Source organism: Sciurus vulgaris (assembly GCF_902686455.1).
Source record: "Sciurus vulgaris genome assembly, chromosome: X".
NCBI lineage: Eukaryota > Metazoa > Chordata > Mammalia > Rodentia > Sciuridae > Sciurus > Sciurus vulgaris.
The window spans coordinates 118,198,627-118,214,590 of NC_136471.1; the positions used below are offsets into that span (position 1 = coordinate 118,198,627).

The 15,964-nt window shown below is 40.3% G+C and overlaps 1 protein-coding gene across 4 annotated transcripts in view; it reads left to right on the forward strand.

The window, feature by feature from the left end:
- Positions 1–13,197, forward strand: part of PCYT1B (phosphate cytidylyltransferase 1B, choline) — an 84,766-nt gene extending 71,569 nt beyond the window's left edge. For 3 of the 4 annotated variants that reach the window (XM_079125069.1, XM_079125067.1, XM_079125070.1), the window contains exons 7-8: positions 900–1,088; positions 12,102–13,197. In XM_079125069.1, coding sequence (XP_078981195.1) covers positions 900–1,088; positions 12,102–12,314 — 402 coding nt within the window. In that variant the 3' untranslated portion in view covers positions 12,315–13,197. The remainder of the gene's footprint in view (positions 1–899; positions 1,089–12,101) is intronic. The other variant, XM_079125068.1, reaches the window with a different exon arrangement.
- The last annotated feature ends 2,767 nt before the right edge of the window (positions 13,198–15,964 follow it).

The following is a 15,964-nucleotide window of genomic DNA, read 5'->3' on the forward strand; positions in this document are numbered from 1 at the left end:
GGAAAACATATCATGATTTTATGGGGGAAGACTGTTTGCCTCATGTTATTTTCATTGTTTTGATATCATGTTTATGAGATAACAGATAAATGCCAGTGCCACTTAATCCCAGTGAAACAGCCAATGCATATGGAGAATTTCCAAAATGCCAGGCATGTGTCAAGCACTTATATGCGGTGTCTTACCTAATTTTCACAGCGACCCTGTGAGGTAGGGAGGATTATTACCACCATTTTACAGATTAGAAAACAGGTTTAGAGGTGATGTATGACTTGCGAAACACACAGTGGCTTCCAGGCATATAGGTAGACAAAACTGCTGCATAAATTCCCTAAGAACAAAATCCAAGGTTCAGAGAAGCTATCAGAACAAAAACTTTCTTCATCACCAAGGAAAGTGATGCAGTCCAACTAACTTACTGGAAAATATCATTACAATGAAAATTTCAGTATAACACAGGTTCAAAAACTCAGTAAATGGTCCACTTATGACAAGTAATTTTGGTTTTAACAATGTCCTACCTAACCAGAAAAACATTCTGTACACAACTTGTACTTTTGTCTAAGTCCCAGAAGAATTGGGTGAGATATTTGCCCAATAAAGGGCAACTGTATATTTTTTATTCTTCTCTTATATAAGTGAATTTAGCTCATAGACATTTAACAGAATGAAAATATTAAAATGACTTTTACTTCCCTTTACATATCCAAATAGATTAATGACAAATGACTTTCTTACAAGAATTGCCCTTCCTGTCAATCTAGCCCTTGGGAAATGGCAACATCCTGACTCTTAATGTTAGGAACAAACACAAGTTGACATAAAATGTTACCATTAGTGTGATCTCTCTCATGCCCTCTTGGATAAATCCACTTCTTTCTTCTATAAATTGTGTTCAGGAAAAGAAGTACCGTTTCCAGAACCAGGTGGACAAGATGAAAGAAAAGGTCAAGAATGTGGAGGAAAGGTCAAAGGAATTTGTTAACAGAGTGGAAGAAAAGAGTCATGATCTAATTCAAAAGTGGGAAGAAAAGTCAAGGGAATTCATTGGCAACTTCCTAGAACTGTTCGGACCTGATGGAGCATGGGTATGTAATTATTTCACATGGTCCCACAGGAATGAGTGTTTTCAGTTTATCTTCCTTTCCATGGAGCCACACAAGTGCTTCCCTTATCTCAGACCACTATGTGACCTCTGCTTGGGCATCAACCCAAATGACTTTAAGACCATGTTACTTCCTTATTGAGTTATGGCTTTACTCCTCAATATGGTATATAGTAGCACCCAAAGCCAGGCCTGGTCTCTTTCTCTTTCTTGTCCAGAGCTTACTAGCCATTCAGTAATCACTGAATGTCAATTATTGCAGAGTTTAGTAGCTCATCCCAATCTCTCAGTTGGAGATGATGTAAAGCTTGGGATTAAGGGTAAACCAATCATTGGTGGCATGGAGCTTGTGTTGCAAGCCAAGGCCATTGGCTCTTGGATCTACCAGAGGCATTTATGTTTTGAGGAGGAGAATGTAAAAGAAGTGTAGCTGCCTTGGTTACCTTTCATTGTCAGGAACCTTTCTCCTTTCTCTTTTGGAAGAAAGGAAGAGAGAAGAAGTAGAATTTTGCCCTGTAGCTGTGCCTATCATGACCTGACTCTTATTTTTTCATGGCATACAAGGGTTAGGATAAGTCACAAAATCTTAGAGACTGAAGCCATAAACTGAGAAAAAAATGTAAATCATCTTCTTGCCTAAATTCTATGGACAACTTTGAATGAAAACTATGGAAAGGGAAAAAAGAATATTCTGGAAATCACCTAGGTTTCCACTGGTATTTCTACAATGCTTGCCCTTCCTGAGTAAATAACTGGCATAGTCAGCAGAACTGAGGGGGGTTCTATGAAACAAATACTTTTAATGCTGACTTTCCTTGTAAAACAAAACAAAAATACATGATTCCTCTTGCTTTCCCTGATTTTAAGTAGCCTAGATTTCCTATTATGATATGAGAAGTCTCTAATGAAATCCACATTGACTTAATTATTTTATTGATGGGTTGTCACTGCTGCCTCTGCTCATTTGAGCTCATTCATTATAGGATTATCTAAAAGTAAAACACTCAATTAATAATAGAAAAAGAACAATGTTTGGGAAGAGATGGCTTGCTTAAAACCTAGTAGCCTCTAAGTGATTACAGAGGTGAATGTTATAGGCTAACCTTATCCTACCTATTTGTCTGAGTTTGAGTGGGGAGAGGTGGAAACTATGCAAGGGCTGTTTGAGCTTTTAATAACTTCTAGAAAGAGCTGGCAAGAGTGGAAGAGCCAGGTGTTGGGTTCCTTTCCATTTTCTTCAGGCCTGTTAAAATTTTCAGTTCAGACAATTTAATTCATGACATTTATTAATGTTTTTGTCTGTGCACAGCACTATGGAGGAACACAAAGATAGGCAAAGTGAAGACTGTTCTCTGATCTCTATAACATGAAGTCTGAAATTTCTTATTTAATCTCGTGCATACCTTACCACATTTTCACAACTAACTTTCAGACTCTGAAGGAATAGCTAGTGGTTTTTTAATGAAACCATATAGGTATTCATTTGCTTACAGGGATTCAGAAATGTGTATCTGCTGAGAAGCCCTCATATTGTAATACAAGGGGTGGATGTTTTCTCCACCTGAGGTGAGCAAAGGCAGGAAAAGGATATAATTTTGTAGCAACTTTATGGCCCTAGTCTTTTCAAGCATCCAGTGAAGGCAAAATAGTAGCTGGAATTGTTCTTGGGGAGTCTGGTGACAGTGAGCTGAGGTGATTTTTAAGAAATGAAACCCAGCTTAGAGACTGGAGGTTTTTCTTTTTCAAACTTGCTATTAGTGTCAAAACTGTTATTAACGTTAATTTACTGTATCAGCCAGACTTAGACATTACTTTTTTCCTGTTGACATTAAAAGTACGGAAATAGTTACAAGGATGTTAAACGCCAAGATAAGTAATTTGCTTTTCATGAATATGCTATTATTATAATAATTCTTTATTTGTGGATTTGGGACTGGAACTCATTTCTTAAACTAGAAGATCTGCATTACCTGCAAATACAGTATTGATACAAATTACCCAAACTTGGAAAGGCACAAAATACAAGGATTTAAAGTACAAAATTTGGTACAACAGGATCAGTATGCATAGTATGTAGCTTATAATGGGTACTCCATAAATGTTTCTGGATTGAATGGACATATGATTGAATAGATGTGTGAGGAAGACCCATTCACAGAACCTTCCAGCATCTACAAAGAATATGATGAGGTGTGAATCTTCCATACCATTAGCTTTTCATTGCTAATGGTGCTGGATTAAAACTTTGTATTTGGTGGATCAAATTCAATAAGCAGAATTGGTTTTCTTGGCCCTCAACGATATTTTACAGTTTCTTTTCGAGAGGGCATGAACTTCTCTGCTTTTCTATGGCCACATCATTCCCCATGGTTTCTCCCCCTCCCCCAACCTGACTCACACATTTATGCTGCCCACCTGACTCCAAGGAATATTTGAATTTGCTCCTTATCCATTGTGGGAAGACACTGCATAAGGATGTGAATAGCACGAAGTGGAAACATTGGGGGTCATCTTGGAGGCTGTCAGCCACAATGGCTTTTGAGAATTTAAAGCAAGCAATCCATGGATGTCTTAAATGCTATAATGGATTATCTTTGCCACTTATTCAGTTTCATTGGTGAATTATGAGAGTACAAGCTACTGTTTTTCAGTCTCATCACTCTACTTATTCAACTATTTTTGCTTGATTCTCCTCCTCCTCCTCTTCTTTTTCTTCCTCTTCTTTCTCTTCTTCCTCTTTCCCTTCCCCTTCCCCTTCTTCTACTGGGGATTGAACCCAGGGGCACTTTACCACTGAGCCACATTCCCAACCCTTTTTATTTTTGAGACAGGGTCTCACTAAGTTGCTGAGGGCCTTGCTAAGTTGCTGAGACTGGCCTGGAACTTGCAATCCTCCTTCCTCAGACTCCCAAGTAGCTGGAATTACAGGCATGTGCAACCGCCTCCTCTTCCTCCTCCTCCTTCCCAGTACTAGGAATTAAACCCAGGGACATTACCACTGAGTTAGACCCCTAGCCCTTCTTATTTATTTATTTATTTATTTAATTTTTTAAATTTTGAGACAGGGTCTCACTAAATTGCCAAGGTTGGCCTCAAACTTGAGATCCTCCTTTCATCAGCTTCCTGAGCTCTGGGATTACAGGCATGTACTGCTACACCCAGCTTGCTTATTCTAAGTAGTCTTGACTCATACTCAGAAGGTAGCCTATAACCCAGCCAGAGTGACAAAGGGAAGCCTTCTGTGTTAGTCAGCTTTGTGTTACAACAACAAAATCAACTTTAAAAGAGGAAAGGTTTATTTTGGCTCTCAGTTTTTGGAGGCTTCAGTCCATGGTTGATTGGTCCCATTGTTTCTGGGTCTGTGCTGAAACAGTACATCATAGCAGTATGTGATAGAGGAAGCTGCTCACTTCATGGCAGCTGGGAAGTGAAGGGAAAGAAGAAGAGAGGGGGTCTCAGAATTTCCTTTGAGGATTCCTCCCAGTGACAGGAAGACCTCCCACTAGGCCTCATTTTTTTTTAAAGTTTCCACCACCTCCCAGTAGTGCTATGAGCGGAAGACCAAGCCTTTAACAAGTGGACCTTTGGGGGTCATTCCAAACCCAAACTATAGCACCTTTCCAACAGAGACACAGTATTACCTCTCTTAGGTGGGTGTGTTTTTGAAAGACAGACCATCTCAAGGAAGGGTCTTTAAAGAAGATTAATTTTGAAGCTTTGTTACCATGTTGGAAGTGATGCTGTAGTAGTACTTTCCAAAGTATTACTTAGTACTGAGGGTCAAGGAACCTAGGTCAGGAGATGTTGACCTAGGGTTTGATTTAGGGGTAGGGTCTTCCTAGCAAAACTTTGTTGTTTTTGTTTGAAGTATCCAACTTCTAAGAGAAGACACATTCTTTTGAAATATTAGCACCTTGCCACATATGCTGTTTTTAGAAACATTATGCATTATTTTGAATGACCTGCCCCATTGCTTCATTAACTCTGAAAACAGAATTCATTCCTGTTTAAAATGAAGTGACTCTATTTGAGTTTACCATGCAAATACAGATTATTTCCTTGAGGACTAAGAGAGAATATTCTTAAGCCAGGTGCAAGGTTTTTTGTTTTGTTTTTTTTTTTTTTTCCAATATTCTTTTAGCTGTTCATGGACCTTTATTTTATTTATTTATTTTTATGTGGTGCTGAGAATCCAACCCAGTACCTCACACATGCCAGGCAAGTGCTCTACCACTGAGTTACGACCCCAGCCCTAGGTGCAAGTTTTTAGTTCATCTTAGATCAGTAAACTCTTCTTGTCCCAGACCAATCAATTGGATAGATCCTATGCCAACCAAGTAGGCAGGCACCGTCTGATATATGAGATTACCTTTTTTAAAAATATTTTTTTAAAAAATATTTTTTTTTACAATATGGACCTCTATTTTATTTATTTATTTATATGCGGTGCTGAGAATTGAACCCAGTGCTTCACACATGCTAGGCAAGTGATCCACCACCGAGCCACAACCCCAGCCCTATGAGATTACCTTTTAATAAAGTGGACTGTGTGTCCATTTTTTCAAAGAACAGATTTACATAATGGGAGGACCATTGCTAATTTTAAAAATCATGGCAAATATGTATACAAAACATAAATATTTCCGTTTTAATGCTTTTAAGTGTATAGTACCTTCACATTATTGTGCAACCATCACCACCATCCATCTCCAAAGCTTTTTCATCATCCCAAACAGAAACAAAAACACTCTACATTTTAAACAACTCCCCTCTAGCCCCTGACAAACATCATTCTACTTTCTGTCTCATGAATTTGTGTACTTTAGGTATACACTTTGATATCAGTAGAATCATACAGTTTTTGTCATTTTGTGTCTGGTTTATTTTACTTCATACAACATCTTCAAGGTTCATCCATGTCATAGCTTTCCAAAGGTTGAGTAATATTCTGTTATATGTTTGTATGTACCACATCTTGTATATCTATTCTTCTGTTGATGGATTTTGGTTGTTGCCACCTTTTGGCAATGGTAGATAATGCTAGTATGGACATTGGTGCTATGTGCATGTGTCTGGGTCCCTGCTTTCAATTCTCTTGGGTATATATATGGAAATTGAATTGCTGGATTATATGGTAATTCTATGTTTAATTTCTTGAGGAAATCCCATACTGTTTTCCATTTTGGCTGTACTATTTTATATTCCCACTAACAATGCACAAGGGTTCTAATTTCTCCATATCCTCACCAACACTTACTGTTTTGTTTCATTTTTTATAATAGCCATCTTCATTTTAGGCACTGCTAATTTCAAAGATTGTTTTGATTTTGTGAAAGGAGATATAAAATGAAGTCTGTGTATCTGAGATAGATTTCCCACTTGGGATTTTTAAACAAAAAATGGGATAATTTTAAACAAAATTGTCTTTAAACAAATGTACAAGTAAAATGTAAGTAAATGTGAAAAGCTTCTTACTGTGAAAGTGGCTAAGTACAAGAGAGGTAGTCATGAGCATGGACTCAGTTCCTGGCTGGGTGGTCTTGGGCAAGTACCTTTGCATCTCCAGGCCTCAGTAACAGCATCTGTAAATGGGGAAAGTAAGCTTAGCTGCCTGCTAGGGTTGTTGGGAGGATTAAACTGGTTCACACTTTAAAGCCCTTATAATGGTACCTGGTACCCAGATGCACATCAGACACTGTGTAAGGGTTAGTGTTGATGATGTCATTGTTTATCAATTTGGTCAGAACTGAAACACCATCCCTCTCTCTCCTTGAGTTTGATCTTGCTTAGCAGAGGTTCAAACCAATCATACTACGATATTTTTCATTTCTAGCAGACATGCTAGAATATATCTGAAATACTGAAACCTTTAAAGGCATTTGTCAAGACATTTATTGCCTCACTAGATGTTAAGTACTTCTTAAAAGGGAAAACTTTGTAGGAGGGAAATAGAAAATTACTTTCATATGGACAGGACTATAAATGGGATTATTTTCTTGGGGAAAATTTATAAATGGAAACTTCTTAATACAGTAAAAGACTGAATTTAAATACCTTTTCTCTTTGAAAATGCCATGCCATGGTCTTCATTATTTGTTATATTTCTAAAGTGCTTTTCTTCCCAGGAAGCTCATTACAAACTGTCTCCTGACCTGATTTAATTCAGCTCCTTTGCAGGGGAACCACCCTTCAAAATGTACCAGAAACAGATCAGAGAGGCTGCAAATCTAGGCCTGGAGTTGTTTTGCATGGATATCACATTTTATGAAGTGTGACACCATTGTTTATCATTAAGGATTCAAATTCCTTCATTCCCTTAGGCAGAATATTCTCATTTATGAGTCTGATTCAAACTAGAGTAGACAAGAGGTAGATTTCTTAGAAAGTGGGTTTCTAATGGAAATGGTGACAATCCATTAACAGCAGGAGGGCTAATGGCTGCCACTAAAAATATACTTAAAGATTACAGTAATAAAAACACATATTTTAAAGTGCTTACTAGAAGTTCAAGGATTTTTTTAATGTTGCTGTTAATAATAGGCCACCAGATCCTTTTGGCATTTGATTTTGTCTCATAAATGGGCTTAATCTAAGGTAATGCTGTTGTACTGCACTATTTTTTTCTATTTGATTTTTGAGGGGAGTTGGATGTCTTTGGGCAGAATTATCAATGCCCTTAATGGAAGGTAAATAATTGGTGTATTCATAAGCATGTGGAATTTTAAATCTGGAAAGGATTTTAGTGATCAGCAAGTCATCTCTTTTATGTTTGCTACAGGAAACCTGAGACTCTAAGAAGTAATGGGCTAGAGCTTAGGAAGGAAAAATGAGTACCTGAAAGAATTGATGATGTGCCTGAGGTCTTAATATTTTCTCACCTACATCATTATTGCAGTGTCTGCCCTTCTGCTTGATCTCCCTACCCAAGACATCTGAGTTATATTTCTTTATTCCTACCATATACTTTTTGATGATTTGTTTTGTTTTCTTTCCACATTTTTATTGATGCATTATAGTTGTACATAATGATTTGTTGTTACATATTTATGTATGCACACAATATAACAATATAAATTGGCCAGTATCACTCCTCACCTCCCTCCTACCATATACTTTTTTTTTATGATCATAAAATTAATATACAGCCAACCCTTGGTATCTGCAGGGGATTGGTTGTAGGACTTCCCTTGAATACTGAAATCTGCAGATGTTCAAGTCCCTTATATAAACTGGTATAATATTTGTATATAACCTGTACAATCCTCCTGTATACTTTAAATCATCTCTAGAATACTTATAATACTAATACAATGTAAATGCTACATACATATATCTTATACTATATTGTTTAATGAAAAATAACAAGAGAAACATCTGTACATGTTTGGCACAAGTGCAATTTTTGGTCTGTAGTTGGTTGAATCCATAGACGTTGAACTCACAGACATGAAGAGTCAACCGTATTCATCAAAGAATTATTAGAAAATAAAGACTAAAAGGAGACTAAAAATCACTTGTAGTCCCATTGCCCTTCTGCATTATATACATTACTTGTGTAACATTTAAATCATGTAGAACATATTCTAAAATCTTTTCATGTTACAATTGCCCATGAACATTTTTTTCATATTAAATACTTTTTAAGAACCTGACTTTCCCCAGCTGCTTAGTATATCATCTTGGAGTTGTATGAGTTTTGTTTTGCTTGTTTTTTCACAGTGCTGGGAATGGAACCCAGGCCCTTGTACACACTGGGTGGGTACCCTACCACTGAGCCCATGTTTGCAGTTTTGTCTGACACTGCAATAAATATTCATATAAACAATAAATATTCACATACATACATCTCTGATTATCTCCTCAGGAAAGAAAAAATAGCTTTTGTACCTATTGCCAAATACCCCCGAGAAAGGTGCTACTGTGTTGTCCTCCTACTTTTCCTGTACACTCATCCATCAACACTAGCCATTGCAATTTTTTGAAGAAAGTTAGCAATCCAATATACAAAAAACTCTCTCCTTACAATCATTTGCATCTGTTAGATTATCAGTGATTCTAAACATGCTTAGTTCATTTATAAATTTTTTGTGTGAATTGCAATATGGAATATCCCAAGCTCCTTTTTTATTATAGTTTTTACCTTCTTTTTAATTTATGATCTCTATTTATATATCAGGATCTATAATATTTATTTATTTATGGTGCTGGGGATTGAACCCAAGGTTGCATGCATGTTAAGCAAGCACTCTACCATTAAGCCAAATCCCCAGCCCCTGAAGTTAAATGTTGCAAAAATTTCCCCCTATTTTTCCATTGCCTTTCATCTTATTTCATGGTATTTTTTTAAGTACCAAAGTTTTAAACTTGACCTTTTTCTTCATGGTTTCTTTCAATCTTTTCCCTTACGATTTCTTTTATATTTAAACCCAAAGATATTTCTAAAGAACAAATCTGATCATAGCCCTCCCTTGACTAAAATCTTCCCAGGGATCTTAGGGAGGCAGTCCAGCCTCCTTCTGGAGCTCTAAGCCCAGGCTATTGCCACCCCGTACATTCTAGACATGCCAAGCAAATTTCACTTAGTACTCTCTACTTTGGGTCCTCTGCTTGGAAAGCTGGTCCTCTCTCCACCAGCCCCCACAAACCTATCCCCAACTCTAACCCTTTTTCCTGTACATTATCAAAGAACCAGCTCAGACATGGCCACCTGCTTTATTCTTGTCTTCTGCTTCCCCTTTCTCTTGTGCAGCACCCAGGCTGTATGAGAGGGTGTTCATAATTATAAAATAGAATAATCCAAATGATAAGCAAAATCTAAAATGGCTAATATTGGTTGAGCATCCTTAATCTGAAAACACAAAATCTGAAAGGTCCCCAAATCTGAAATTTATTGAGCATTGATTAGATGCAGAAGTGAAAAATTCCATACCTGACCTAATATGACTGTTCACAGGCAAAACACAGATGCATGAAAGTATCATGTAAAATTAACTGTAGGCTAGGTGTATAAGGTGTATGTGAAACATAAATGAACTTTGTGTTTAGACTTGGGTCCCATCCCCAAGATATCTCATTATATATATATGCAAATATTCCAAAATTTTAAAAATTCAAAATCCAATCCATTTCTTGTTTCATGCATTAGATAAAGGATACTCAATCTATAGAAAAATTGGCTTTCAGCACTAGTTTAGGATGAAAATATTGGACTGAGCTTCTGGGGGTCAAGGTCAACTATGAGCAATCAAAAGACCCCAGCCACCATAGGCAGAGCACTCAGAAGGTGGTGGAATGGAGCTACTGGGGGGAAGGGAGGGTGAGCATTAATCAAAGGGTAGGAGGCCAAGTAGCCTGCCAGTACCCGGAGGCCTGGCAGGGAGGAACTCAGGGTTAGGACTGGGCTTCCCAGAAAGCTGAAGGACAGTGTCAGGGAAGGACTCATTTCCAAAAGCACCTGGCAACAGTCACCTGAGGTCCCAGTTTAGAAAACCAATTTTACTGCCAAAACCTACTCCCACCCCACACTCTTCTCTACCCCAGTGAATAGCAGTGCCATTTTCCAGAAACTGGAATCACTTGATTTCTTACCTTCCTGTGTTCATCATACTGTCAGTGAGTCCTGTTGACTTTACCTTCAAAATATAGCCAGACCACCGACTGTGGTCTGGACTAGGATTCCATTTTGATGACATTCTGGAAAAGGTAAAACTGTAGAACCAGAAAACAGGTTGCCAGAGGTGGGGAGAGAGGCCTACCACATCATGAGGGGATTTGGGGGCTGATGGAACTCTTCTACACCTTGATCATGGTGGTGGTCTCACAACTGTGTTTGTCAGAACTCACAGAACTGTACATGAGAAAGGTGAGATAAATATACCTTAATGAAAATATGGAAAAAATATACTGGGAATCCAACCTTTTCTCACCATCATTACCACCATCACCCTGGGCTAGGTGCCATATAACCTTGGATTCTTATCGGAATGGTCTGTTCCCATTGGTCTTACTGCTCCTGCCTTTCCTTCACTACAGTGTGTGCTCACCACAGCAGCCAGATTGGTTCTCAGAAAACAAAGGCAAATTTTGTTATTCCTTTACTCAGAACTCTCTAAAGGTTTTTCTTCTCTTCAGAGAAGGCCCTACATAAAACAATACCCTGTTATTTCACTGACCTAATATCCCCCAATGTCTCCCACACTCCTCTCCCACTAGCTCTCTCTACTGCTGCCATGATGACCTTCCTCCTCCCCTTGAACATGTCTTGTGGTTCTCACAGTGAAAGATACGAGTTCCCACAATGGCTGCTAACACTCTTAGCAGAACGGCTCTCTGCTACTTCTCTGGTGGTCCCCTAACTCCCTTCCTTGTCCTGTTACACTCAGCAGACCGCACTGCAACTGCAGGGCCTGCTTGCTCTTCATTCTTGGTGCTCTCTGCCTGATTTCCATTCATGGAGTCCCTCTCTCATCTTTTTCAGGTCTTTGCTCAAATAACATGTTTTTCAGGGAGGCCTTCCCTGAGCACCCCATTTGCAAATGCAGCCCCCCACCCCTACTCCTATTTGTATCCTCACTCATTATTCTCACAGACCATGGTTCCATCTGACATGCCAAATATTTTGTTTATTGTGGCATTCTTCCTCAAGTTCATGAAGACTGAGATATTTGTTTTATTTTACCCTGCTCCTCCAATACATAGGACATTGCTGTTTGCCTGGCAAATAATAGATACTCAGTTAAACTGTGTAGACTGAAGTAAAGAAAGAACTCCAAGAACCAGCAGTGATCGTAATCTTATGTATCAGCATCTCTTTGTCTCAGAATTTTAGTCAATGCCTTACCACTCATGGTCTTTGGCAACGTAGAATGTAGTAAAAGTCTGTGATGCTGGCACAGGTGTTTTGGGGTGGTGGCTTTCCTTCCTGCCTTTCCTTTTTGTTTCGCTGCCACCTGAGATTGCTACATTAACAGATGCCTTCTCTCAAATTTCTCTCTAGAAGCAGATGTTCCAGGAGAGGAGTAGCCGGATGTTACAAGCCTTATCACCCAAGCAGAGCCCTGTGAGCAGCCCAACCAGGAGTCGGTCCCCTTCCCGCTCCCCGTCGCCCACCTTCTCGTGGCTTCCGATCAAAACCTCACCTCCCTCCTCGCCCAAAGCAGCCTCAGCCTCCATCAGCAGCATGAGTGAGGGGGATGAGGATGAAAAGTAAAGGTGGCTGCCAGGCAAGAGCCACACCACACAGGAGCGGGAGGGGCAATGGGGATGCCTGGGTGGTGTTTGAAGGGGAAGAGTCACTGGAGCTGCAGCTCAGTAGGGAGGCCCTGAGCTCTGCTAAGGGAAGGTTGACCTGTTCTCCCTCATCCTCCATGCAGCCCAGCTGGGCTCCGCATGGAAGTTTCCAGTCAGAGAACCTCCATAAACCTTCTTAGCATCCTCTAGAATCACTCTACTTTAACCTTGCTAAAGAAAGGAGCAGAGCGCCCCAGGGAGAATTGCACTGAGTAGGTGACTTCTGCTTTGATCCGTACCCCGATCCCTATCAAGTAAACCACCCATTGGAAGTGGCTGTTTCCTCAACCTGCTACTCTGGCTCTTCAAAGGGCCTTGCACGTTGCCTCTTACCACCCAAGCTCTGCCAGAATAAATTTGTTTCCAACAGAGGTGAAAAGCGCTTCTGAAATAGTCATGTTAAAAACAAATTCCAGACTTCTCAGTGCAGCCACTAAGACCAGATGTGGCAACACATCAACTCTTTCCAGTGCCAGGACCATGGCTCAGAGCCAAACCTCGCTTTGGGTCAGATAAAAAAGGTGATCTAGTGTGAACTCTAATGTCTCATTCAGAGGACAGTGTTGGCAAGGAGAACTCCACCTAAGTCCTGATGTGCTCCTGGCTGTACTTTCTCATTATTGGTGTGACTTTATTGTTTTCCAGAAATTACCTTAATCGGTGGAAACTGCAACAAGGAAAAACATCCTGTATAAAAAAAAAAAAGAGGAGCTGCTTTGCTTTGGCTCCGAGTTTGGCAGATGAGAAACATCTCTCGAAGCTTCTCCTTAAAGGATGCTACTATGGAATGGCTCTTCCCATTTCTGACCAGTTAACAGTTTCATAGACCTCAAGTAACAGTTTGATGTACCAAACACATAGTATACTGATAGGGGGTGCTACCTGCACGTATCTGTTCTGTGTATGCTCCAAATATGCCACCCCAGGGTGTATACCATATGCAATATGAATATGTGGTGGTGGCATTTTATGATATACTCCTCTCCTGCTCTCCACCCTAATAGCCTGCTGAAATCCTTATCTAAAGAACCATCTGGTTCCCTTGTGACTTAGGCACTTTGTCAAGAGCTAATACCAGATTCTTGTAGAAATGTTTTGTTCCAACCAGGAAATTACTGTTCTCATGGCCTCCCATAACATTTTTGGGTGAAGGCAGGCTCTGAAGAGTTTTGCAAAGAACAGTGGGCTAGTTCTTTGAATAGGCTAGTTATCTCTGGCCATAGCTTTGTTAAATGGGATGAAGACTCTTTAAGATTCCTGTAGAGTTGTCTGAAGTTACTGCTCCTATCACATGTAGGAAATGAGCAGGTAGAATCAAGGTTTAGAACCAAACTCTTGGACAGATGTAGATATTGCCCAGTTATCCTGGTAATGTCAGGCAGAGCTGGGATCTGAGCAGAGGCCCCAACCAGCAACATGTGGGTGCAGCCCAGCACCTCTTGTGACAGAAGCATCCCTTTTCAGAGGCCTTGGGAACCATCCTTTTGGGGGCAACTGATGAAGGAAGGTGGCGTGTCTTTCCCCTTTGTATTGGGGTCAAACTACCTCCCTGCCCACCTGGAGACTAGTGGTGTTTGTTGGAAAGCAAAATTATGCTGCTAAGCTGGCTTGGGACTTCCTTGTTCCTGATTTTCTCCAGAACTCTGTAAAGCACTCAAGCAAGACAGAGGGCTAGCAGGACCTTGGCCTTTGAAAAGTAAAGTTCTTTTTGCAGTCAAGGCCCTCCCAGAGCATAGCTCTACAGAGAGCGGCAAGGGCTCCTTTCTTCCTTTTTTGTCCATTTGGCCTCTGCCTTCCACCATGCACCCAGAGATCACAGTGCATGTATTGTATGCCTGTCATTTCACTCAACTGATACTTGTAGCAGTGAAAGGACAAGGGACCAGCTGGGCAAGAAAAGAGAAATAAGGTGCGAATGAGGAAAGAGGCTCCTAGAGAGAGAGAAGGAGGATAATGAACATTCACTCTCTTAAATCATTTCAGAACCTCATTTTGTAGGTTAAACTCTCTTGGGGAGGTCTTTTAATCCTCTGACTCCATGACCCAGGGTGGAAAGATCCATTTCTACCTGAGTCCTGCTCTGGAGCAAACAGTATGTGGTTGATAAACCAGCCTGACTATAAATTTGCAGGCCTTATACAGCATACTGACAGGTGCCACATATGTGATTCATCAGATAGTGCCACCATAGTTTCCAGTTATGGGAAATGACCAATATCTGGGATATTGCAGGGACAGGCCCCAACAACCCATAAATAGGTTCTAAATCTCATCCTCCTAACCTCTAACAACACCTCCCCACCTTCCTAAGACCACAAGTCTACTGATAAAGGAATGGGGACATTTCTGCAATCCAACCTTTGTTGTTTTTTGGCCATTTCTCAGTCTCTCCCAGCCCCTACCCTCACTTGCCCTGCACCCAGGAGCTGGAGTTGCCCGTTGTTTGGGTCATCCAGTCAACAGTCATGACCAAGAGCAAGTTAAGGCTGGAGTAGGAAATATATGAAGTATGCTACAAACGTGGTGAGGTAAGCAGAAGTTATAAAAAGCAAGGAAATAAATTGTTTTGCTGTAGAAAGGGAAGGAAACTTTAGACTGAAAAGAGCTACAAGAGAGCAATTTAGGATTGTGGATGGGGCAGTTTATGAAGATGGGAGAAAATGGAACTGAAGAAAGGTGACAATGGGAGGGTCAGTATTTTCTGTTCCCTTTCCAAGGTTAATTTGACCCATAACAGGCAAAGGAGGAAGCGTTCCTATTACATACCTCCAAGGTCAATGGATATGCTTGCAGCACAGGTGGTGGCAGGTGGGGCTCTGCCTCTCTGCCTTTCACATTTCAGCACTTCCACATCCTCCTAACAGGAACCGTGAAATCAAATTTTGATCCTTCCTTCAGCTAAAGGGTGGAATTGTAACGCCATAGTCACACTGAAAGGCCTGTTTCTGGCAAGCAAACTCCTGTGTGTCAGGACCTTACAAAGGCAAAGGGGAGCCAGCCTCATGAGGAACAAGAAAGATGGAGCCTGGCTTCTGACTTGCTCTGGGTAGAAGACACAGCTGGGGAATTTGGAACTTTCTCCATGTTTTAGGTTCCTATATGCTGTATTTCATCCTTGAAGGGGAGGGGAACAGGAAGAGCATAGATTTGTTTTCTCTCCATCTTTAGGACTTATTTTGGCACCCAGTCATACCCCAGGGAGAGATGCAAAAATGGCATCACTGGCTCAGCTGAATCAGATGAGCCCCTAACTAGCAGAGATGTGCCTGTTTCTCAGGCATTCATGCAGCATTAGTCCTGGCTGTCTGGTTTTAAAAAATAGCTTACGAGGCATTTGCAATTCTCCATTTCTCTAGATGCCTCTCTAGTTTTTTGTTGTGTCACTGCAATGTGTCTGGGGACAAAGCCATAAGAAGAGCATACATACTTAAGACTCTGCTGTACATATAAGACAAGAAGACGATGATGACTTGTCTGGGTTAAAGCCCAACCTTATGCCCAAGCATTTGCTCTGGTGCTGAATAATGTGAACTACTGGAATCAGTACCCTTCCCCATACCCCTTCTCCAT